Below are 24,511 nucleotides of genomic sequence, written 5' to 3'. Positions count from 1 at the left end.
AATTACGATCTTTCGCGAGGTTCCAAAAATTTTATAGGACCCCATGCATCCATAAGACATGTCGAGTTAATGAACAGATACTTAAAGATTTTGCGGCATCGCACTATAAACGTTTGAAGTCTGCTTGTTGGAGTTCCTGTCAATATAATACTTCCATGTTTAAACATATACTTTATTTTTTTTAATCGCTTTAAATTTAAAAATTTAATTACAAATTACTTAGTCGTGATTGCTAAATGAGGGGACCATTGGAAGGGACGTTTTTAATCCTCTTTTGGACACTTTTTTTTAGTCTAACACCTTGTATTTCATCAATAAGATAATGAAGTTGAATTCTATCCAAAAAAAAATCGCGGTACCCTGTGGTGTAACACAAACTCCTTAACTAGCGCGCTTTTGAGAACTAGCTGATGGACTATAACAAAGTGCAATTTCAAGACACAGGTATCGACATATTGTACATCATATGAATGAGAAATGATTGTGCATATGGATATTAAAATAACATCTAGTTTGATTCAAATTCACTGATGACAAAATGTATATCAATATCAAAACAAAACAATATTCAAAGATCTAATTAAAGTGTTGAATTGTTTGTTTTTTGGAATAAGTTTATTAGAAAGATTAATCTGTTTATCCAGATCGCCTCCAAATTTCCTGGCTCGGTTACGCCATTTAAGATAATTCTACATGCACAAACAAACTTCCTAACAGGTGTTGTTAATTTATTCGTATTATGCGACTGTCATACAAGTGAGAGGTAAAGGTAGATACAAAACCAGGTTTAATTCATCTTTTTTCACAAGGAATCGCCTGTACCAAGTTAGAAATGTGACAGTTGTTTTACACTCGTGATTGGGCTTCTTTTTTTTCATGTGATAAATTACTTTCTGTTTTGACTTTGATTTTGTTAATTCTATTTTATGACAAAAGAAATAATCTAAATTTAAGTATAGAACTTCCCATTTTCTGCGTACCAACATTTAAGAAGCGCCTTGGGGTGGGGTTTCTAATATTAAGATTTTAAGATACCAGAAAGCTCCCTTTGTGTTTGTTTTTGTAGGTTTTATTTGCAGTGAAGGGAATCTAGAATATTCTACCAATCTTAAAACAGCCCAAAATACGTTGAACTGCTGTGCTTAATTGATAATACACCTTAAAACATTTCAAATTGCACATGTTTGTCTGTGTTCCAGAGCATATTTGAAGGTGTAAACATCTGTTGTCGAGTTGTTGTTGAATTCTTATTTAAGAATAAAAATTACGAAGATGTAGGATGGATAAAAATTTACAGGGCAATGAGGTTAAAATGCAAATTCTTTACACAGTTCAGAATTAAGAAGAAATCAATGTTCTATTCATGTCGTTTTCATGACTTCTTTTTATATATAGAATTTAAATAGCTGTTGAAAGGTAAAATAACAAGGAATAAATATCATATTTACAGGTTATTTACCACAGTTTAAAAACTCACAATGCAATTCAGGTTAATCTTGATAAGGGTGACTAACTCTGCGTAGGTCATAATTTTTACGAAATCAAATGTAAATAGTATTTGCCATATACAGAGCTGAAAGGATTTGTTAAATAAGGAGGTACGTATATTGTTATAAGTTTTACTAATCAATTCAATTTATTAAACTTAGGCTGCAAATAACATTTCAGTCAAACGATGGTGTATGGAATGATTGTAAGGCGTACATTTATTTCTTGTTTGGTTCATGTCACCTTGACCTTATTTTACTCGGATCATGTTAAGTATATGTGATAGTTGTATTAAATCTTTATATTAAAAACTATCTAGTATATAGTATCAATGACTAGTAAAAAAGGCGAGACATTTCAGCGTGTGCTCTCTTGTAATAAATTTACTGTTTGCAAAAGTATGAATTATTCGAAATACTAAGGATTTTCTTATCCCAGATATAGATTAACCTTTCCGTATTTGGCACAAGTTTTTGGACATTTTGGGTCATAAATGCTTTTTACTTGTTTGGCCTTCTAAATAATTTGATCTTAGCGTCACTGATGAGTCTTACGTAGACAAAACGCTCGTCTGGCGTAATAAATTACAAGCCTGGTACCTTTGGTAAGTATTGTTTGTTGGTTTCTATTAATCAAAATACATGACTAAAACGTACGGACAACAAACCTTAAAAGGATAATAACTACGAAGTATATTAAAAATATATTATTTTTGGCTCAATCATTTATGAAATGCAAATAGTGAAATAAAAATTCGCTTTTAGCAGCCAGTATGGTCCAATTTTGTCAAAATAAACTGAAAACCTTGATTATGAACTATTTACTTGCAAGTGAATAATCCGATCTCATTGAATCCGTATTCATGTGTTAGAAACTTTACAATGCCTGTACCATTTTCTCCAACATGCTGATAGGAATCTTAGGTTAATCTATATCTGGGATAAGAAAATGCCTGTACCAAGTCAGGAATATGACAGTTCTTGTCCATTCGTTTTTGATGCGTTTTGTTTTTTGATTTTGCCATGTGATTATGGACTTTCCAAATTGATTTTCCTCGGAGTTCAGTATTTTTGTGATTTTACTTTTTAGTTTAATCATTTAGCTTGAGATAGATAACACGTGAATTGTATATGTGAAGTTATTTAAAGGAAAATAATGTCTCCATTGAAAGTGAACCATTTGGTTGACTGATTCGATGCACAAAATATCATTCTTATACAGGTAAAACGATGATAAACATTTATTTTTCATCTATTATATGAAATCAAATAGACCTAGAATAATCCAACAGCACGAGATTGCGTAATCTATTTATATCTATATTTATGTTTACATCGCGTATATGGTCATCGGATGACTTTAGGGAACATCTCGATAACTAATTAGATGGTGTCTAGACTTAAATACACTCGAAACGAAGCTACATATTGCTATGCCTGTGTTCAGTTTATTGTTCATTTTAGACTTTAAATAGTTGGATAAATGATTTAAAATATGAGAATTAAATTAAAATCTGTGATTATGAATATGACAGCTAGCACCCCTTTAATGAAGGCTGACAACGAAAAATTATGTTATCGTCTATTTTCTCCAACATGCTGATAGGAATCGTACAACTGTTAACTACAAAATAAAGTCCAATTTTGAAGTATATTTTCTTTAATTTGTTCCAGTATTTTAAATATTAAAATCTAAAAATAACAGCTGTATCATGAAAATTTTGTTTATCTCATAATCAATCGGGAAATATTCAGCGGGTGTCGGAAAAACGTCAACTACGATTATTTAGTTAGATCGGATAACCAGCACCATGCTTTACTGTTTCAATTATTCCATAAGGTGTTATTTTCATTGTATTGAACGTTTTGTCGTGCACACTTGTTTACTGGCGAGCCTGTGTCGTTCAAATAATTCAGTGTCAAGATAGTCCCAATGCAAAAATTCAACATTTTGATATTTGAACCTACAGTTATCCCGATGCTTATAGTTGTTACCTTAACTGCATACGGCTTTACCTAGACGTTCACGTCTTGTGTGTGCTAGATTTCTAATTTGTACCGGAAGTATTAACAACATACTTTCAAGTGAGAGTTTTAATTAGCTGTAAAATCAGACTAAACATAAGATAATCTTCGAAAAGCGCATGTACCGAGTTTGATGTTTGGCAGTTCTTTCGACTGTTCCGTAGATTGATAGCCATTGATTTTGTCGGATTCCCTTTTTTGAATTTGCCTCGGAATTTTGTCACACGAGCCTCGACGATGCGAAAGATACAACGGAGACATTCAAAAGTCATTTAGTAAAGGTAATCTGACAGAGCTATGACCAAAATCGAAGAGGAACGAAAATACAAATAGTTTCATGATGTTTTTACATGAAAAACTAATCAGATGAGTGCATGTGCTTCCTCTTCTCTAGTGTAACTGGTTATCTTGATAATGTTAAGTACAGTAATTCAGTGTATATCTAAACAGATGACGTCAGAACTGTGCAACAGCGGTTTGTGGAATAATTGTTTTTCTTCATCAATAAGTCACAACAGGGAGCAAAATAAATCTCATCCTACTGCAAATTAAATATGGCCCCAAGCAGAACGGATTACTCGGCAAAATAATTCTATTAGACTTTGTAAGATAGAAAAATTACCAAATCCGGTCTGGTCAAAATGAAAAAAAAATAAAAATTTTCTGACAGTTTTGAATAATACAAAAATGTATGAATGAATTCAACATATTGTCGAATTGAATATTTCTTTATAACTCTGCATGTTATTTTTCTGTGTGAGGAGTTAAACCTTGATCAATGTCATTCTTTTCTATTTTATACAGTAAAAACCTTTTTCATTTGTGTAATAAGTTGAGACAAGGTTTTAGTCTACTAAAAACTATTTTAAATCACTACTGTAAACTGATGATTAGATATTGAAGTTCGTAACATTAACACTTTGTAACAATTGAAATATTATCATTTCAGCTCCATTTTCCAATTTCTTCTATGTTTTGTCTCGTTTATTTGGAAAATGATTAAAAAATATAACCATACTATTGATAAAACAATATTGTTATTCATAACATGAATTGACCAAAAAATGTGCATGTAAAATTGACAAAATGCGTAAAGCACCATGTTCACAAAATTAAGATTCATATGTTATATAAAATATATCAAGTCCTTGCAACAATTCTAATTCAACCAATGACAGATGATGAAATAAAAATACATTTTCTATTCATGACGAATTCACAAAAGGTTAAATCACTCTGTGATGCTAATATGATATCACCATCCGGAACAGTTTGAAAAATAATTTAATTTAAATGATTTATTTTAACCTTGAACAGGTATAGACGGATGATCACTTACGAATAGGCCACCATTTTTGAAAAGCAATGTATATGTATTAAAAGTTGCCATAAATACAGCTGCGTGGATATCTAAAAGAAAAGAAGGAGGTATATATATTTAATAGATTTACAAAACAATTTTAATTTACTGTGTAAACTATGGCATCACATATTTTACAAGAAAGGTCATAGCAGGGGTGATGAGGAAATTTCAAGATTTTTTATGCAAATTCATGCAGAAATAAATCAGCTGAATCGTTTATGTTTTTTAATGCTTCATGCGGTTTGATTTAAGATTAAGTAAATGTGGAAGAAATAGTTTGATACAGTACTCTGTAGAGAGAAAAAAACCTGTCTCTTTAAAGCTTTTTGTTTAACTTATTGTCAAAAGAAAAGTACTGGAATAACATACCAAACGGATACTACCTAATTAATTATCGAAATAAAAATGTTGAATTAACCCTTTTAATGTAACCAATATGGTGATATCAACTAAGAGTTTTTAAATCTTGCTTGTACATATTGAAGGGGACCGGTAATTAGGAACATATCAATCAAATATATTTGCATTCTCTGTAATCCACAGACTTTGAAAAGATAGTTTATGAAATACTGACCAATGTATCCCTTAAATACTCCTAGAATCTATAACGATTTTGATATTGACCAACATAACACCAGCTGGTTGTTACCTTTTAATGCATGCTTTCCTGTTTTGAATTATTTAGTATCACATCATATATGTTCGAAATTAAAACCACATACTTTGAAAAGATGGTTTAAGAAATACTGACCAATTTATCCCTTGAATACTCCTCGAAGCTTTATAACGATTTTGGTTTTGACCAAAGTATCACCAGCTGGTTGTTACCTTTGAATGCTTGTTTTACTGTTTAGAATTATTTAATATCAATTTATATATGTTTGAAATTAAAACCACATACTTTGAAAAGATGGTTTAAGAAATGCTGACCAATTTATCCCTTGAATACTCCTCGAAGCTTTATATTGGTACCGTTGATTTTATTTATAACGATTTTGGTATTGACCAAAGTATCACCAGCTGGTTGTTACCTTAAAATGCATGTTTTCCTTTTAATGCATGTTTCACTGTTTAGAATTATTTAACATCCTTCCATATAAGTTTGAAATTAAAACCAGTGGATTCCAAAAATCTGACAAAAAATCCAAAACATGACAAACGAACTCCCTTAAACGGACCCTTTTTTATATCATCTATTGCCATTACGTGGTTCCTTTCGACGTCGTCGTCAGTCAAACGAATTTTCTTTTAATTCTGCTCTGATCATTTTGGTATCTTATATCAAGTTTTTGTTCCTTATAATCAACCAACTTGACACAATTTGACACAAATAAAAATATCTTGTTTTAGGGAAGGAAAATTAATACTTTCCTGCTAAACATATCTACTCTGATTTGAGCAAGAAAAGTCTCTGAAATTGACATTCATTGGTCACCGTAAGGCCTTTAACAATGAGTAATAACCATATTGTACAATCATCTATAAAAGGTCCCTAAATCACAACTGCAAAACTCTTCAACTAGAAAAATAACGGGTAGATTTATGTACATGTATTTTAAACAAATATGTTATACAGAAACACAAAACAACCAATGAAATACTGTCATCTGACTTATAACATGCACATACATAATGTGGCGGGGTTAAAATTGTTTGAAGGCGCACTTACTCTCTCATTACCTTGGACAGCGGTGTTGAAGTACACTATAAGAACAAACTATGAAATCAGATGAAAAGGTCTGAAATCGTTAAATCGATACAAAGCGGAAATACATCTTGCAAAAACACAGAGTGGACGTAGCAGTGTACATATACGTCCCAACCACAAACAGACAATAACTACAGATGTTAGATTACCCGAAGTTACTTACACAAAGTGCAAAGCCAATAACAAGTTATTAAAATAAATGTGGATCTAAGATTTAAATATCAATCAGTATAAAGCCAACATCTAATGAATTTAGTGTTAAAAGTCATAAACAATCAAGGAAAAACATGGCATAGTTCAATTCCAAGATACAAGTATCGAAATATTGTATAGGCATAAATCCGCCTGTACCAAGTGAGAAATATAACAGTTGTTTTACATTCGTTTGATGTGTTTGAGCTTTGATTTTTATAAAGGACTTTCTATTTTGACTTGTCTTTGGAGTTTTGTATATTTGTTAATTTAATTTTATGGCTTAAGAAATGATCTTAATATAAATATTGAACTTTCCATTTTCCCTGTACAAACATTCAAGCAGCGCCTTTGTGGTGGTGTTTCTGATATTATGATTTAAGATATCCGAAAGCTCCCTTTGTGGTTTTTCTTTTGTAGTTTTTCTTTTCATCGAAGGGAATCTTGAAGATTCTACCATCTTTATTTGACGCCTTTAATCAAAATGATTTTATATAGCACACAATACACTTCATTGCTATGTTCAGTTGATAATACACCTTAAAACTTTCCAACTGCACATGTTTGTCTGTGTTCAAGAGTATATTTGAAGGTGTAAAGAGCTGTTGTTTAGTTGTTGTTGATTCTAATTTTTAAATAAAAATTACGAAAATGTAGGATTGATAAATATTTACCGGGTTAAAATGCAAATACTTTACACAGTTCAGAATTTAGAACAAATCAATTTTCTATATGTGCCATATCCAGGACTTTTTTCTATAGAATTTAAAGAGCTGTTGAAAGGTAAAATAACAAGGAATAAATATCATATTTACAGGTTATTCGCCACAATAGAATTCAACTTTAACATTGATCCGATATAAACGGGTAACCAACTCTGCGCATTTAAAAATGTTGCAAAATTATATGTAAATAGTGGTTGCCATTAACAGAACTGGGTGAGTTTGTTAAATAAGGTAAACTTTAATAGGGTTTACGTTTCAATTTAAATGCGCAAAACGTAGGTTTCAAACATTTTATAAAGCAAGTCTATAAAGTTTTCTGATCAGAATGTTATGAAATATTTTGTGTTCAAATTTCCTCATGTTTTTCATAAAATTCATTCATATAATTCTTAACTAAGTAAATAAGGTAGAAATAGTTTAACAGAGTTTTTCTGGCAATACGGTCTTTTTAAAGCTCAAGAGAGAATTAAATCTCAATCATAAGAAATGTAATGGAATGAACAGATACCCCCATAATTTGATGTTTGTTGCAAACCATTAATTTGAATCAACCCTTGTTTATAATGTCAGAGATGATTCAGTTTCTGTCGATGAATATGAACGGAAGATAGAATCTAATACATTTGTTTATTGCTTAGCAATATAATATTTCCCACAGAAATAACCAAAAGTTAGCTTGCAATTAATCCAATAGTACACTAGTGTAATAAATCCAATATAACACTAGTGCAATAAATCTTCAAAATTCATGACGTCATCAACGACAAAATCTTAGTTTAAACCAATTTTTACTTTCAAACATTATATTGCTATACAATAAAAGTGTTATTGGATGAAACTTGGGGAATGTTTTCCTGAGTAGAATTTTATATTGCACGAGCTTGCGATTATGGGTTGTTGATGGTTTGGATATATTTTTAATGTATTCAGTAAGTTGATATTTACTAATATTATAGCTTGTTTAGGACCTTCAATTACAAACATAACAATCAAATTTAATCTTATTAAAAGTTATCCCCATACTTTAGAGAGATGATCTGTTATACTACTGATAAATTTCACCCCTAAATCCTCCTTATAACCTTTTTTGTTGATCCTAGCGTTACTGATGAGTCTTTTGTAGACGAAACGTCTAGCTATACAGTTCAAATATAAAATTTTAATTCTGGTATAAATGATGAGTTTATTATTATGACATTAATTTGGACAAATGTAACATTATTTTAAACTTATATTGACCTTGTAATAAAATAATGGAATAATCAAAACTACGGTAGATATGTTTTTGCGGGAATAATAAACTTATTAAACATACCAGGAACATTTTGCGACGAAAATCTAATTAGTGATGCTTGAACTAATAAAAGTTAAAAATGCAAAAAAGTTCGAACTTCAAGATGATGATCATTGAACAATGTTTCAATCAGCATACCGCCAAAAGTAGATGACAATTACCTTGAGTTCGTTCTCATTATATTGATCAATAATTGTTTGAGTATGCCGCTAATACTTATGTAGGAGACAAAATGGATATATATATATATATAGTGGGTATCGATCAATGACACAATGTCAGTACATGTACGTGAAAAAGAACAGTGCTTCATTGTCTTTTTTCATCTCAAAGTCACTTTCTGCCTTCGTCAAAGAGCAAACAAATCTTCACCTCACTGCAATTGAAGACGGTCCCCAACAGAGCCAAATTATTAATTCCTCATAACTCAAAACAATCTTTTTTTTCATGCTTAAGGTTATATGGGAGCTATCATAAATTCATGAACTTTTTATAAACCTAAAGAAAATTTTGACCGAATATTTCCTGTACATGCAATATATGCGACTTGGTACAGGCATTTTCAAATGTAAAAAATTGTGGATTTAACCTTGTTGTATAGCGCTAAACCTCTCACTTGTATGTCAGTCTCATCAAATTTCATTATATTTACTTAAACTTTCTTTTGTGTAAGGATTGATTACAAATATGTTCCACAACCAGGGTCCCATGACATAGATTTCATTCCATGGTGTCAGTTAGTGGTTACGTTTACCTCTTATGATTATGTTCTCAGTAATCCTTAATTAAAGGTCAAATATATTTTGTCGATATAAAAAAGAAGATTTGGTATGATTGCCAATGAGACAACTATCCACAAGAGACCAAAATGACACAGACATTAGCAACTATAGATCACCGTACGGCTTTCAACAATGAGCATAGTCAGCTATAAAAGGCCCCGATAAGACAATGTGAAACAATTCAAGTGAGAAAACTAACGGCCTTATTAATATAATTTTTTTTTTAACGAAAAACAAATATGTAACAAATAAACAAACGACAACCACTGATATAGATTTAGTGCAAACTATGATCAAACATTGTCTAAACGAAATTTGAATATGGACCTATCAAATTATATATGTGTGTTATTGCATTTGTTTGTCTCATTAATGTGTTTTATTTTGCTCTGTGTCTCATCATACAAATCTTTAAGCTGATATAAATACATTGTATGAGCTTTGCTAATTGTTGAAGGCCGTACGGTCACCTATAGTTGTTAATGTCTGTGTCCTTTTGGTTTCGTGAGGAGAGTTGTCACTATAAAAAAAGAAGATGTGGTATGATTACTAATGAGACAACTCTCCACTAGAGACCAAAATGGCACAGAAATTAACAACTATATGTTACTGTATGGCCTTCAACGATGAGCAAAGCCCATATCTCATTATCAGCTATAAAAGGCTCCGAAATGACAATGTAAAACAATTCAAACTAGAAAACTAACGGCCTTATTTATGTACAAAAAATATACGAAAAATAAATATGTAACACATAAACAAACGACATCCGCTGGCAATATTACCATATCTTTTTTGTATGCGTGTCATTCTTTAACATTTTCTTTCTAATTTACAGTTTATCGTTAAATTACAAAACAGCATGTGAGATAATTCTAAATAGCAGTACCAATAAGTAAGGAGTCGATTTTTACCATCATTTTAACTGGTTAAGCAAGAGAGCAGATAAAACCGTTCCGAGAAATAATTTCCATTGGAACTATCGGCCACAATGTTTAAACATGTAAGCCTGCACGAATTTGGTTCAAGACCTTATTCATTGATTCAGGACATACTTCATTACAACGAGAAAAATACTCCTCAGTTTTCGGAAATATTGAGAATATTTTGTCGTGAATATCAGAAACACTAGGTAACAAACGCATGCGAGAGTATCATTATATGCCAGACTTCAATTATACAAAAGGATACTTCACATCCGTTTGTATTGCCATAACGACGAAATAAGGGAGATAATCATAACAGCTTCTAGATCTAGTAAATAAGTTATCAAGATGTTAACTGCCAAAGTACCACATGTTACAGAGGAAGAAGAGAACTATTTAAGAATGCATTTATTGATGACAAAAATTTCTTCAAGAGCTGTACGAGTTTTATTTGACAAAGAGTTTTCTCCTGTTTGCCTAGATGCTACAATTAAAAAGGAAACTGGGAAGCTAATGGACTTGAAAAGTAAACATATTATTAACGGAGCTCAATGGAAATTACTGTTTCCTCGTGTTGGTATGTAAACAATGTTTTTGATTCGGTTGCATTAATATTTCTGATATTAGTTTATTTCTGATAACAGTTTTAAAATGCCTTTAAAAGTTTTAAAACAACGAAATGACTATCAATAACTTCATATCTTGCCGGTAGCATGGAATAAATGTAATCTTTTTTTTTTTTATCAATCATAGCTCTTGTCTTCATAGACTTTCTTTGATGTACTAAGGAAAAATTAAAACACAATGCACACATAAAAAATGAATAACAAATTATTGAGGAGGCCCTACAAAAAAGTGAATGTTATAATGGAATAATGCAAGCATGAATTTCGGAAGAGAAATGAGAAGTTGATTGTCCTTTTGTCAAACATCTTTGTATTGTTGTCTTTCAATTTTTGCTTATGTGTTTTGTCCATATGCCTTTCATGTTTCTTTGATACATATACATGGCTCTGTACTCATTCAACCCGTCATTGTGTTATTGTACTATGGTAAATTTGTTTATTGTTGTCTTAATTTTTGCTAATTTATTTTGTCTATATGCCATTTTGTGCTTCTTCTTATACATACAGATTAAAAGAAAGACTTGACAATAAATTGTCGGTATTCCCATGCATGGTAACAATCTGCGCGCCTCACTTGGTGAATTCTTTTTATTTTCAAATGAGTTGGAGTTCATTCAGACACTTTTAAACACAAGAAGATCAAACACACCAGATCATTTAATTTTTCAAAAAGATAAATGTATGATGTTCTTTCCATTAAGAATCCAAAGTTTTCTGATTGTGTTCCATGAATACATCCTCCAGAACTAAAATTTGAAGACACAACAGACACGGCTTTCTATAACTCATTTCAGACTTGTACCTCGAATTTGACATAAAAGAGGGACGAAAGATACCAGAGGGACAGTCAAACTTATAAATCGAAAATAGACTGACAACGCCAAGGCTAAAAATGAAAAGGACAATGAGACAAACAAAAGTACACATGACACAACATAGAAAACTAAAGAATAGGCAACACGAACCCGACCAAAAAACTAGGGGGTGATCTCAGTTGCTCCGGAAGGGTCAGCAGATACTGGTCTATATGTACCACCCGTGGTGTTGCTTATGTGATAAAAAATCCGGTAAATAGTCTCATTCGGTAGGTCACATTCATGAAAGGGAAGGGGATTGTAGTTACGACATAAGGAGCATGTCCGATATCATCTGTGAAACGGTTATTCCGTAACGATCAACCAACTCGTGATGGCGACCGTAAAATTTATGAAGGGATGATTTCAATTTCACCCTTTGGAATTCTTGGTTTAATAGCTTCCTTGTGAGCAGCAACCCTCTATCAAGAAAATCATGATAGGAAATACAAGCACGAAAATATCGTATCAATTAGGAGATATATACCCCGTATACAGGTGCTGCTGGAATGTTGCTACCTAGAAATGGAAAGTTCAAAATTGGAAAGCTGAAATCATCTATTTTGTCGTAAAGTTTTGTTTTCAACCGACCTTCTTTGTCAATTTCTAGATGTAAATCAAGATATGAGGCCGACTTAACTGTATCTGTTGTATCCTTTATCTCTAGTGCAATGGATAGATGCGTTCAATATAGTCACCCAATGTTGAATTATTTAGTGAAAGAACATCATCTATATAGCGGAAAGTAGAGTTAAAGGATATTGCTAACTTCTTATCTTTCTTCCTAAGAAGTTCCTGTATGAAGACAGCCTCATAATAATAAAGAAACAAGTCAACAAAAAGAGGGGCACAATTTGTTCCCAATGGACTGCCGACAGTCTGTTGAAAAAAACGTCCTCCGAACGTAAAATATATGTTGTCAATCAAGAAATCAAGCATCTTCATAATGATTTTGAGAATTGTTTGTTTGAATCAGTGTTAGTATTGTCTACTCTACCAAAAATAAAAGAATAATGTCTGATAATGTCTGATTATGTCAAAACAGATTCCTGACATTCTGATATTTGTCTGATATATTCTTAACATAATCAGTTTGTTAAAAATTGGTCGAACACAATCTTTAAATGTATGTGTGTGTGTCCGAGCGATAACTGCTCTAGTTCTTTACTTTAGGAATATTTATCAAAAAGTATATTTCAATATTCAGCCCCAATCTACTATTTAGTCATCCATCATTGTGTACAATTTGGAAATAAGTATGGCGTTCATTATCACTGAACTAGTATATATTTGTTAAGGGGCCAGCTGAAGGACGCCTCCGGGTGCGGGAATTGCTACACTGAATACCTGTTGGTGTCCTTCTGCTGTTGTTTTTTCTATGGTCGGGTTGTTGTCTCTTTGACACATGTCCCATTTCCATTCTCAATTTTATTTCATTTTTTTGGCATATGCAATCTTTGCATGATATTATAATCAGTTAAAAACTAATACATGTTATCGATTTTTTTACGAAAATTCCCTTTGATGGAGTTAAAATAGATCACAATCAGAGTATAAACATAGATTATAATTAACATTATTAACTAATGGAGACAAAACATTTTATTGCATTGAGATGTATACTTTTTTAATCCCACTTTACCTTAAATCCCTTACTGTTTTATCCCCGATAATCAAAATCCAAGAGCCATAGTTTTCCCTAAAATAAATCAAAATGAACATTATAATCATTCCTTGAATTTATAAAATAGACATAATAATTTTTCATTAGGTAAAGACCATACTCATAAGTTTCGCTCATGAGACTTCGCGTCTTATATTATATTCGTGTAAGTCACCTGCAAATAAAATCCTACATTTTTTATAACAAAATTCCGTCATACAGTTAAGAATATACGTATCTAGAATATTTTAGACAAAGTTGATACTTGTTAGAATATGCCCAGAGAACAGCAGATTGTGCTTAGACTGTTAAGAATAAATTTTCTCTTTATATGAAAAGGGTTCGTTTTATATTTACCTCAGAACTTATGTTAAAAATTAATTGAAAAATTTATATTTGTTTGAATTGATTCATGTTTTGGACTATTCCTATATTTGTGTTACAGGTGTACCCGACTCTAACACTTTTGATGTCACATTAATGGTGGCATTACTCAGGAATTTGACAAAACTACCTCCGCCTACAGGTGGATATGACTACCTACCATTAACTACAGATACCACACCCGTGGATGACCTGGCAAGAATCAAACACTATAGAAATAGCCTAGCTCAATTTGGAGACGGAGAGATCAAATCTACAGTCTTTGTTACTGCATGGGAAAATATTAGTGGAGTAAGAATACCTTTTTTCACGTTTTTAATAATCGGCTTTTAAATAAAACAGTTAGTAGGAACAAACGAAAAACATATTTTTTCTAGTAATTACTTATCTAGTTATCTCTGTTTTATTGTTCGTCATATTAAGGGAGGGATTGCCCTCAATTCTGTTATGTCAACAATAACGCCATCACGGGTTTGTTGACCGTTATTGAATAACTGTTCTACAGATGATATCGGATATGTTACATATGTCGTAAGTACAATACCCTTTGCCTTTTTAGGAATGTGACCTAACGAATTAGACTATTTACCGGTTTTGTAATAAAATAAGCAATACGACGGGTGCCACATTTGGAGCACCTAAGCACCTAAGTTCTTGGTGGTGTGCATGTTGCTTATTCTTTAGTTTTCTATGTTGTGTCTTCTGTACTATTAATTGTCTGTTTGTCTTTTTATTTTTTAGCGTTGTAAGTTTATTTTCCATCTATGAGTTTGACTCTCCCTCTTTTTTACTCGAATACACAGATTGCCTGAACAGTACAAGCTTACCACAGTAAATGTACATAATTATGAATAGTGATGTACACACTGACCCTGACTTCATAATTGAATGTTCAGTTTTTTAAAAGGGACTTGAAATTTAATCTATGGTACAGTCTGAATGTTCAAATTTATATTTAGTTCTTTTTAATCTCGTAATGATTATAATGACCTCTTCTTCTTTATAAACTGTTGGATTCGAATATGTGATTTATACCTGTAATTTAAAAAAAAATGACAGGCTGTGAAGAGACTTGGTGGTCTGGATATGGCTAAGGAATGTCAAGAGCTAAGATCAAAACATTTAGACCAATCAACAGTACCTTGGAATATTAGAGGTAAGATCTTTGACAAAAACACCTTAGCATGTAGTGTTAGTGATAAAACTATAATCATTTACCTGTAATTAGGTGAGATTTGGGAGCAATTGTCAAATTTTTAGACATTTTTAATTTTTTTTACAGAATAAAGTGTTTTACTTCATAACACCATTTTTATTTTCATGTAAGAATTCAAGAGCCGATTACAGGTCATTTACCCAAATTTAAACAGGTTCGAGTTTTTTTTTCTTTCAATTTGAGACCCTCACAATACAATTGCAAATATAAGGTTAAGTTCGATCCATTTAAATAAGTCTCGAAATGGATCTCTATAACCTACCAATAGTCTTTGCTAATTTTGTTCCTGAACTAAAACTCTTATGATTATAGAAAACACATTAGTACATCTTCCTTTATATATTCATTTCTTTATGTTTCTATTATGGTTTTTCGGATTGATTATCTGTTATGTCTTATAGTTTATAGCTCATATAATTTAAAAATTGTCTTTCCATAACATCATTGTCGTGAAATTTGTTTTTGACGAGTATGGTAAAAATAATTGTATGAAATTCAAGACTGCATGTTAGTTACCTCAGCGCGTCACTGTTTTTTTTATATCCTGTAGGGTTTGTCGTTGATGACATATGTTCGTTATAATTGTGCAGTTTTCATGTTCTGTCGAATTTTATATTATTTGTAAGTGACACTTTGACATAAGGCAAACGTTTTGGCTACCTATTAAACCATTATCCACCCACATTTTTTTCTTAAAATGTCCTGTACCAAACCAGGAATATGACAGTTGTTATCAAATAGTTCGTGTCTATGCATGTTAGCAGATATTGTTGTTGCACTTCAGTGTCCTGTTGTTCGTGTGTTTTCCTCTTATAGTTGATGTGTCTCCCTCAGTTTTAGTTTGTAACTCGTATTTGTTTTCCCTCAATCGATTTATGACCTCTGAACACTATTTCTCTACTATTACCTTTTTTGTAGCATCCATTTCAAATTCTAGATTCTTATCAATTTACTTAAAACATTCTGAAAGCAAATCCTCAAAAATACATAAAAATATGAGAACCATAAATTATTTGACCTGATAATATGCAATTATAACTAACCATAAAATGCAGATTGTGTTTGGGTTTTTTGTGTGTTTTTTTTTTTAAATTGCTCGCCGCCCAAGCTAAGTTGGAATTCGATAAGACATTCATATCTCAACAACGTTTCTATCTACATTTGAACGATGATCAACCGGAAGTAGCATCCAAACTATTTCGGCAAACTCAGCGACTGCAATATTTATATGGCGTGTATATGTACGGATTCATAAAACAACATATCCAGAGGAATAAGTTAATACTATCTTCTCTTAGCATGTGTTACATATTGTATCATCACAGGTTTCCTTCAACATTCGGTCTTGCTATTTATTTTTCCCGAGTTGTGTTGATTCTTTTTTGTAGCCTTTATTTCTCATTCTTCTTTATTAATGAATTTTGAAATTATATAAACTACTGTTGAATTAATGCTTTAATTTATTATGAATGATTAGATTGATACACTCATTCGTCACATTATACTTGCTTCAGATGACTTTATGACATATGTTGGTTAAATACAATACCATAAAAAACATCCGGAAGTTCAGTTCTGTATTTAAACTTTAGGAAGTTGCAATTAAATTTGGGTAGGATGCATTGCAATTCTTAAACCAATCACTTATCATTCTAAATGATGATAGTACACACATATTCAACATCGACTTTCAATATAATTGCCTCTGCATTTAAATATAATATGAAAATGTATAAATAATTTAAGGTTTTGTTTGACGAGTTATGCACACATAAATCACTTTGAATTACATTTTACTTGGAATTTTGATAGAAGGTTCTGAATGCTTCTTTTTTTTTAAAGAAACAAACAGTTCATTCCTCTCATTGTTTTAAATGTATCTTCAGTGAATGCTATCCCCTGTTTTTGATTTATCATATCTCCTTTTGGTTTGTTCAATATGCATTAAAACATGATTTGTTTGAGAGAATGTGAGAAATGATTTAAATACTAACTTGGCAATATTTTGTATGTTTCTCCTTTAATTAACAACCAATATTATTGATTTATTTATATTTTAGTACAAATCATTCAAATACTGGATCAGTGGCAAAAGAATGATGAATACTTTGTCGAGACTAAAGCTGCAAAACATGTGCTAAAATGTATTCAAGAAAATAGTTGTGTCACCATAACTGCTAGTTCTGGTGTTGGCAAGACAGCAACCCTACAACATGTAGTTTTAAAAATGGCAGACGAAGGGTATGATGTAGTTCTTGTAACCAATCCACATACCATTATTGAGTTTTATAATCCAAATCAGAAAACATTGTTTGTAATTGATAACTTTTGTGGAACATATTCTATTAACAGGTCTGATCTATACAATTGGGAATCAGTTATGATGCGTATTGAAGAGCTAGTTCATAAATCACTCATAAAAATTATTGTTGCCTGTAGGATACAAGTATACAAAGATAAAAAATTTGAAGCGCTGCATATTTTCAAAACCAATGTATGTAACTTGTTATCAGAATATTTATGCTTGTCACAGGCTGAAAAGACGTTAATAGCAGAAATGTACCTCGAAACAGAGGCTGCTGAGATTATCCAATATAGTCATTTATATGACTGTTTTCCGCTTCTATGTAAACTTTATCGTGTTAACACTGAACCCAGTATTACAGCATTTTTCAAGAATCCATTTTCAGTGTATGAAGCAGAAATCGAACAGCTCAAGAAGAATGAATTTTACGGAAAATACTGTGCTTTGGCATTGTGTGTCATGTTCAATAACGAGTTAAAGGAGGAAGTGTTAAAAGAAGAGATAGATAAAGAAACAAAAAGAATCATAAAGAACACGTGTGAGGCTTGTAGGTTAGAAAGAAGTACATCAAGATTAATGTTATTGGATGAACTTGATACCCTCGAACATACTTTTTTGAAAAAAAAAGATGGCGTTTACAGAACAATACATGATAAACTATTCGACTTTTTATCTTATTATTTTGGGAAAATGATAATTCCGTGTTTGATTAAGAATTCCGAAAGTATGTTTATCAGCGAACGATTTTCATTCAAAAGAGAAGAAGATTTGGAACAGTTTATCATTGTTGTACCAACAGATTACCATCAAATGTACATTCAAAGAATGGTTGATGACTGGTCTAGTGGTTGGGTTATGCCAGTGTTCAACAACAAAAATATGGACAAACCAGATTTTAGAAAGAGATTTCTGAATTTTGTGGAAACACTTGATTTATCATACCAAAAACAGTTAGCCCAAACTGATGATATCATAATCAAACATGGTGCACTATTATTTTGTTGTTTTATATGTGACTTTTCTTTGATTCAGTGGTTTTGTTTTCATGGTGCAGATGTTAACAAATGTAGACCTAATGGTGTAAGTCCTTTATCTGTTTCATCACAGGAAGGTGATACTGAAGCAGTGAAGCTGTTACTTGAATACAAGGCAGATGTTTATAAATGTAGAGCTGATGAAATATCTCCCTTGTTTTTGGCTTGTCAACAGAATCATATAGAAATAGTTAAGATGTTACTTGAACACAAGGCAGACGTTAACAAATGTAATAAGAATGAAGTTTCTCCTTTATTTATGGCTTGTCGACAGAATCATACAGAAATAGTTAAGATGTTACATGAATACAAGGCAGACGTTAATAAATGTGATAAGAATGAAGCATCTCCCTTGCTTATGTCTTGTCGAATGGATCATGTTAAAATAGTTAAGATGTTACTTGAATACAAGGCAGACGTTAACAAATGTGAAAAGAATGAAGTTTCTCCCTTATATTTGGCTTGTCATTATAATCATACAGAAATAGTTAAGATGTTACTTGAATACAAGGCAGACGTTAATAAATGTGATCAGAATGAAGTATCTCCCTTGCTTATTGCTTGTCTGGAGGATAATGTTAAAATAGTTAAGATGTTACTTGAATACAAGGCAGACGTTAACAAATGTGATAAGAATGAAGTATCTCCCTTACTTATGGCATGTCATCAAAATCATATAGAAATAGTTAAGATTTTACTAAAATACAAGTCAGACATTAATAAATGTGATAAGAATGAAGTATCTCCCTTGCTTCTGGCTTGTCGACAGAATAATGTTAAAATAGTGAAGATATTACTTGAATGCAAGGCAGAGGTTAACAAATGTGATAAGAATGAAGTTTCGCCCTTATTTTTGGCTTGTCAACATCATCATATAGAAATAGTTAAGATTTTACTTGAATACAAGGCAGACGTTAATATATGTGATAAGAATGAAGTATCTCCCTTGTTTATGGCTTGTCATGAAATTCATATTGAAATAGTTAAGATGTTACTTGAATACAAGGCAGATGTTAATATATGTGATAAGAATGAAGTATCTCCCTTGTTTTTTGCTTGTCAGCAAAATCATATTGAAATAGTTAAGATGTTACTTGAATACAAAGCAGACGTTAATAAATGTGATAAAAATGAAGTATCTCCCTTACAAATGGCTTGTCAGCAGAATCATGTTGCTGTAGTTAAGATATTACTTGAATACAAGGCGGACGTTAATAAATGTACAAAACATAAAGCATCTCCCCTGTTAATAGCTTGTGGATTGAGTTATAGTGAAATAGATGAGATAAGACATGAATACGAGGCAGATGTTGATAAATGTGATGAGAATAAATTATCTTCCCTTTTAATGGCTTGTATGCAGGATCATGCTGAAATAGTTAAGATGTTACTTGAACACAAGGCAGACGTTAACAAATGTAGTGAGGATGAAGCATCTCCCTTATTTAGGGCTTGTCAGGAGAATCATATTGAAATAGTTGAGATATTACTTAAATACAAAGCAGACGTTAATAAATGTAATGAGAATGAACTATCTCCCTTGTTTTTGGCTTGTCAGGAAAATCATATTGAAATAGTTAAGATGTTACTTGAATACAAAGCAGACGTTAATAAATGTGATAAAAATGAAGTATCTCCCTTGCAAATGGCTTGTCAGCAGAAGCATGTTGATGTAGTTCAGATATTAAGTGAATACAAAGCAGATGAAGCATAGTACAGATGTAACTGGACAACAAGGCAGACATTAATTACTGTAGAAACAATGGTGAATTCCTATATTTTACGTGACTTACCATTTATTCAGTTTTGATGATGAAAGAAATGGATCGAAAGACAAAATTGATTTTCCAAAGGCGGTAATGGTAACGTTTTAATATATAGCTCAGTCCATATCGTAAACTTGGATATGTTTGATGGCTCATTTCGAAGATTGGACATTTTAACATGTGTGGTTAAATTTTCGGTGTACGATGTGAGATTCCTGTGTCCGTAAATAAGCATACACCGAAAATCCTATTGTGATACGGCTCCTTATTCACTGAATTACCATTATTTCCCACATCTGGAAGAAAAAGACCCAACAGAGACTAGTAACTATAGAGGTATAACAGTAACACCAATAACTGGGAAAACCTTTGAGTACTCATTTCTAAACAAACTGATGATAGAGCCAAAAACAGACCTCCAATTTGGATTCACCAAAGGTGTATCACCAATCATGGCAAGCTTAATTATTTCAGAAGCTAGATCTAATGAGAAAAAAGGGGAATGACAATTTTTATATAAACATTCTGGATGTAAAATCAGCATTTGATTTAGCCCAACACACTATACCGATGGATAAAATGCTTAAACAATAAATCCATCCAATATACTGGACAATATTACTAAGTAACAGAACTATATACTGACCTAACTACAAAAAGTTAAATGGCTTGATGGTATAAGTAAACCTTTCCAAATTAAACAAGGTGTAAGACAGGGAGGAATATTATCAATCCATCTATACAAAATCTTTGTCCAAGATCTCCTAGTAGAATTAGAACAAAATTCAATAGGATACCAAGTAGGAAATATATATGTAGGATCACCAACTTGAGCCGACGATATAGCCTTTATATCGAATGACAAGCATGAACTACAACTATTGCTAAATGTTCTCGGAAGATATGCAAATGAACACCATTACAGCATACATCCAACAAAAACCCAAATCATAGATTGTTCCAAAACAAAAAATGATTTCAACTTGACACTTGATGGAATGATGTAACAATTGCTAAATCAGGTGTACACCTTGGATTAACAAAAGCTGGTAATAACGAAAGTCATATCAATGTACAAGAGAGAATAAAAATAGCAAGAAGAACTAAATACGCTCTCATGGGATCAGGGTGTCACGGTACAAATGGTCTAGAACCACCAACCTCATTTCAAATTTACAAAACTTATGTCATTCCAAGGTTGATTTATGGATTAGAAGTGCTACCTCTAACCAGATCTGATATTGAACAGTTGGAAAAATTTCATAGATAAAATCTCCTCCATTAACAATCTATTCCAGAAAGAACTGCTAATTCTGCAGTGTTACAACTGTGAGGAGCACTACCAATCGAAGCAGAAATTCATAAAAGAGCTTTGTCTCTCCTACTTGCACTACTAACATGTGATAATGAAAAAATACATCAGCTTATGGAAAGACAAATAACAAGAAATTTTGATAACAAAAATAGCTTCTTTTCTAGAGATATGGATATATTAGATCTGTATGAGCTTCCAATCATTATACAACTTCAAAGCAATGTTCCAAAGAAAGAACAACGGAAAAGAACTATCAAGCTGAAAGTAGACAAATTTTGGAAGGCCCTAACAGAATCTGAAAGAAAATCTAGCTTAAAATTCATGAATACGGTACACTTCGAGATCAATAAACATCACAAAGTCTGGAAAATAAAGCATTTACCTCGTTTTGAAATTAGAGAAGCAATAATCAAGATTAGGATGATAACTGCAACATACATACTTCAGCCAGACCAACATAAATTCACTCCATATTCAATGGATACAACCTGCCAATTATGTAAAACTGACAATGAAGACATAACTCATTTCCTGACAACCTGACTCGTACTCAGTACTACGAGAGAAAATATTCCCCTGATATAAGAAAAGAGATTACTGATAAAATCACACCAGCAAAATGTTACTGCAACTTCATGAACAATACTGCAATAGTACAATTGCTAATAGACTGTTCAAAATATAAAGAGTTGTTTGATAACTGTGAAAAATTCATGGAAAATATTGAAAACAAAACTAGAAACATGTTATTTCAAATGCACATAGAGAGACTGAAAATCTTAGACAACAAATAGAAACACATAATGTGCATATATTTGCGTTTATTTTCATCATTTTGTAAATATTTTAAACATTCTTATATTTACATACTAAATAGTGTGTTAAAATTACATTGTTAGGCAATCTATATAGTTATATAAAGATACATATATTTTAAATGAGAATAATTATTATCATAAGTAACATATATATAGTACTAACACAGAGTCTGTCATTTAACAATTGTAAGAAGCTTAAATATTTAATGATCACTCCTATCCTTAACTGACTTATACATTTATTATATGGTGCTTATCATATAACCTTTTTACATTTATTGATGGTGACAAAACAAGTTTTTATAACTTTTTAAAGATTTTTATAGACATTGATCATGAAGTATATATAAAAGAGGGACGACAGATACCAAAGGGACAGTCAAACTAATAAATCTAAAACAAACTGACAACGCCATGGTTAAAAATAAAAAAAGACAAACAGAAAAACAAGAGTACACATGACACAACATAGAAAACTAAAGAATAAACAACACGAACATTTCCCTGAGAAATTCTGCCTTTTTAGATTTTATGAAATTCTTACATCTTAACCTTTTATTTTAATACATAGATCTTATTAACGTAGATTCATGGTATACCGCCATCTTGGATTGTACAATCACAGTACAACATCGGTCTAGTTATTTGCCTAAATCTGCTAATTTGGAGACAGATTTGCAACTCAATAGTTAGACTGTTTTTTCTATTTAAAATTTATTGTTAATTAATCGTGTTATTCAAAATATTTTAACAAATATCAATTGTTTCGTTTTAAAATCATTTTTTTTTCTAATGGGCAATTTGAGGGGAGATAACTCTTTTAGTACAAAATTTATACTGGGCTAACAGGGAATTTTTTTATTTTTACTTGTAGCAAGAAAACAAATTCGGTGACACCATGTTTTCTTTTTATTTTCTTAAAACATATTATGAAATCTTTCTTCTCACAATTTATTTCAAAATTCTGTCTCATAGAATTTTTTTATGCACACTTATGTGTTTTTTCATGAACAAACTAACCAAATTTTGGCAATTTTCAATTACTCATAGCTTGAAAAATAGCACGGTGACCCTTACTTTTTTTTATTAAATTTTTGAAAAGAGCATAGTAAAATCTTCATTTTGACAAATTATAAAAAAATTTGTCTAAAAAAATATAGACTTGTGATCTACCTTAAATGAAACTTCCTTTTAATGTAAATTTTATGCATATTAAAAAGCAAATTCAAATAAAACATAATTTTAAATATAGATAAAACTAAGTCACATACTAAAGTGAATACACTTGTATGGTTGATTAATTTGTAATAAAAAGGTCCATGTAAATATGCCATGCATGACATTTATATCGTTTATTGTTTATTTATATGTGCTGTATATATGTTGGAAATTTTGTTTTATCATTTTATCATTTTAAAGTTATTAAGGGAAAACTCCATATATATTTTTGGGGGTGCTCCTAATTAAAGGAGTCTTATACTTAGAAGAAGAAGAAGAATAAGTTCTTAAACGATTGATACATTAAATAGCTCCATAGCTTTTACACATTTATTCCAGTGGGATATTCAGTTAAAGAAAATTCACTCTTCTTATAATAGAGCCGAGAAATTCAAAAATAAAACATTACCGGTGACGATACTGGTCAAAGAGATTTTCTAAATAATAATTGTACATTATAAAGAAATCATTTTTGATGTCGCATGTATATTCAATGGCGAACTTTTGTTTTTTGTTTACATAAACATTAAAGAATCTGTCGGTGCAGGCAAAAGATAACTTTTTTATACAAGTATTTGTTGTCTTCTCGATATATTCACAGTCAATGTTTGCTGTAAGTTTAAAGGTCTTTAGTTTTGTTCAATAACTTCATTTAAAAAGGCAAATCTTTGCTGAATATCAATCGATATTTTTTACCTTATTTTCATTACTTTAGCTGAGCATGTTCAAGAGAAGTATACAGACATTGAAAAAATTAATTGAAATTGATACTCCTGGAATTTGTTCGCATAGCAACAGTTTATACCAATT

At 31.3% G+C, this 24,511-nt stretch overlaps 1 protein-coding gene across 1 annotated transcript; it reads left to right on the top strand.

Moving 5' to 3' along the window:
- Positions 1-1,495: 1,495 nt before the first annotated feature.
- Positions 1,496-21,455, top strand: LOC134687792 (uncharacterized). Its single transcript, XM_063548247.1, has 6 exons — positions 1,496-1,598; positions 4,830-4,940; positions 10,415-11,079; positions 14,091-14,320; positions 15,089-15,185; positions 17,306-21,455. The coding sequence occupies exons 3-6, from the start codon at positions 10,851-10,853 to the stop codon at positions 20,296-20,298; spliced, it is 3,549 nt and encodes a 1,182-aa protein (XP_063404317.1). The 5' UTR covers positions 1,496-1,598; positions 4,830-4,940; positions 10,415-10,850; the 3' UTR covers positions 20,299-21,455.
- The last annotated feature ends 3,056 nt before the right edge of the window (positions 21,456-24,511 follow it).

The sequence above is a fragment of the Mytilus trossulus genome, chromosome 10 (assembly GCF_036588685.1).
Source record: "Mytilus trossulus isolate FHL-02 chromosome 10, PNRI_Mtr1.1.1.hap1, whole genome shotgun sequence".
Classification (NCBI taxonomy): domain Eukaryota; kingdom Metazoa; phylum Mollusca; class Bivalvia; order Mytilida; family Mytilidae; genus Mytilus; species Mytilus trossulus.
Note: the sequence above shows the minus strand (reverse complement) of the source record. Positions and strands in the feature narration are given on the sequence as shown.

Bases quoted from the DNA above. Each gene is read 5' to 3' on its own strand.
- LOC134687792 (XM_063548247.1), top strand. From the start codon at position 10,851: ATGTTAACTGCCAAAGTACCACATGTTACAGAGGAAGAAGAGAACTAT. The intron at 11,080-14,090 runs GTATGTAAACAA...TTTGTGTTACAG, and splicing joins ATTACTGTTTCCTCGTGTTG to GTGTACCCGACTCTAACACT. The intron at 15,186-17,305 runs GTAAGATCTTTG...TTTATATTTTAG, and splicing joins AGTACCTTGGAATATTAGAG to TACAAATCATTCAAATACTG.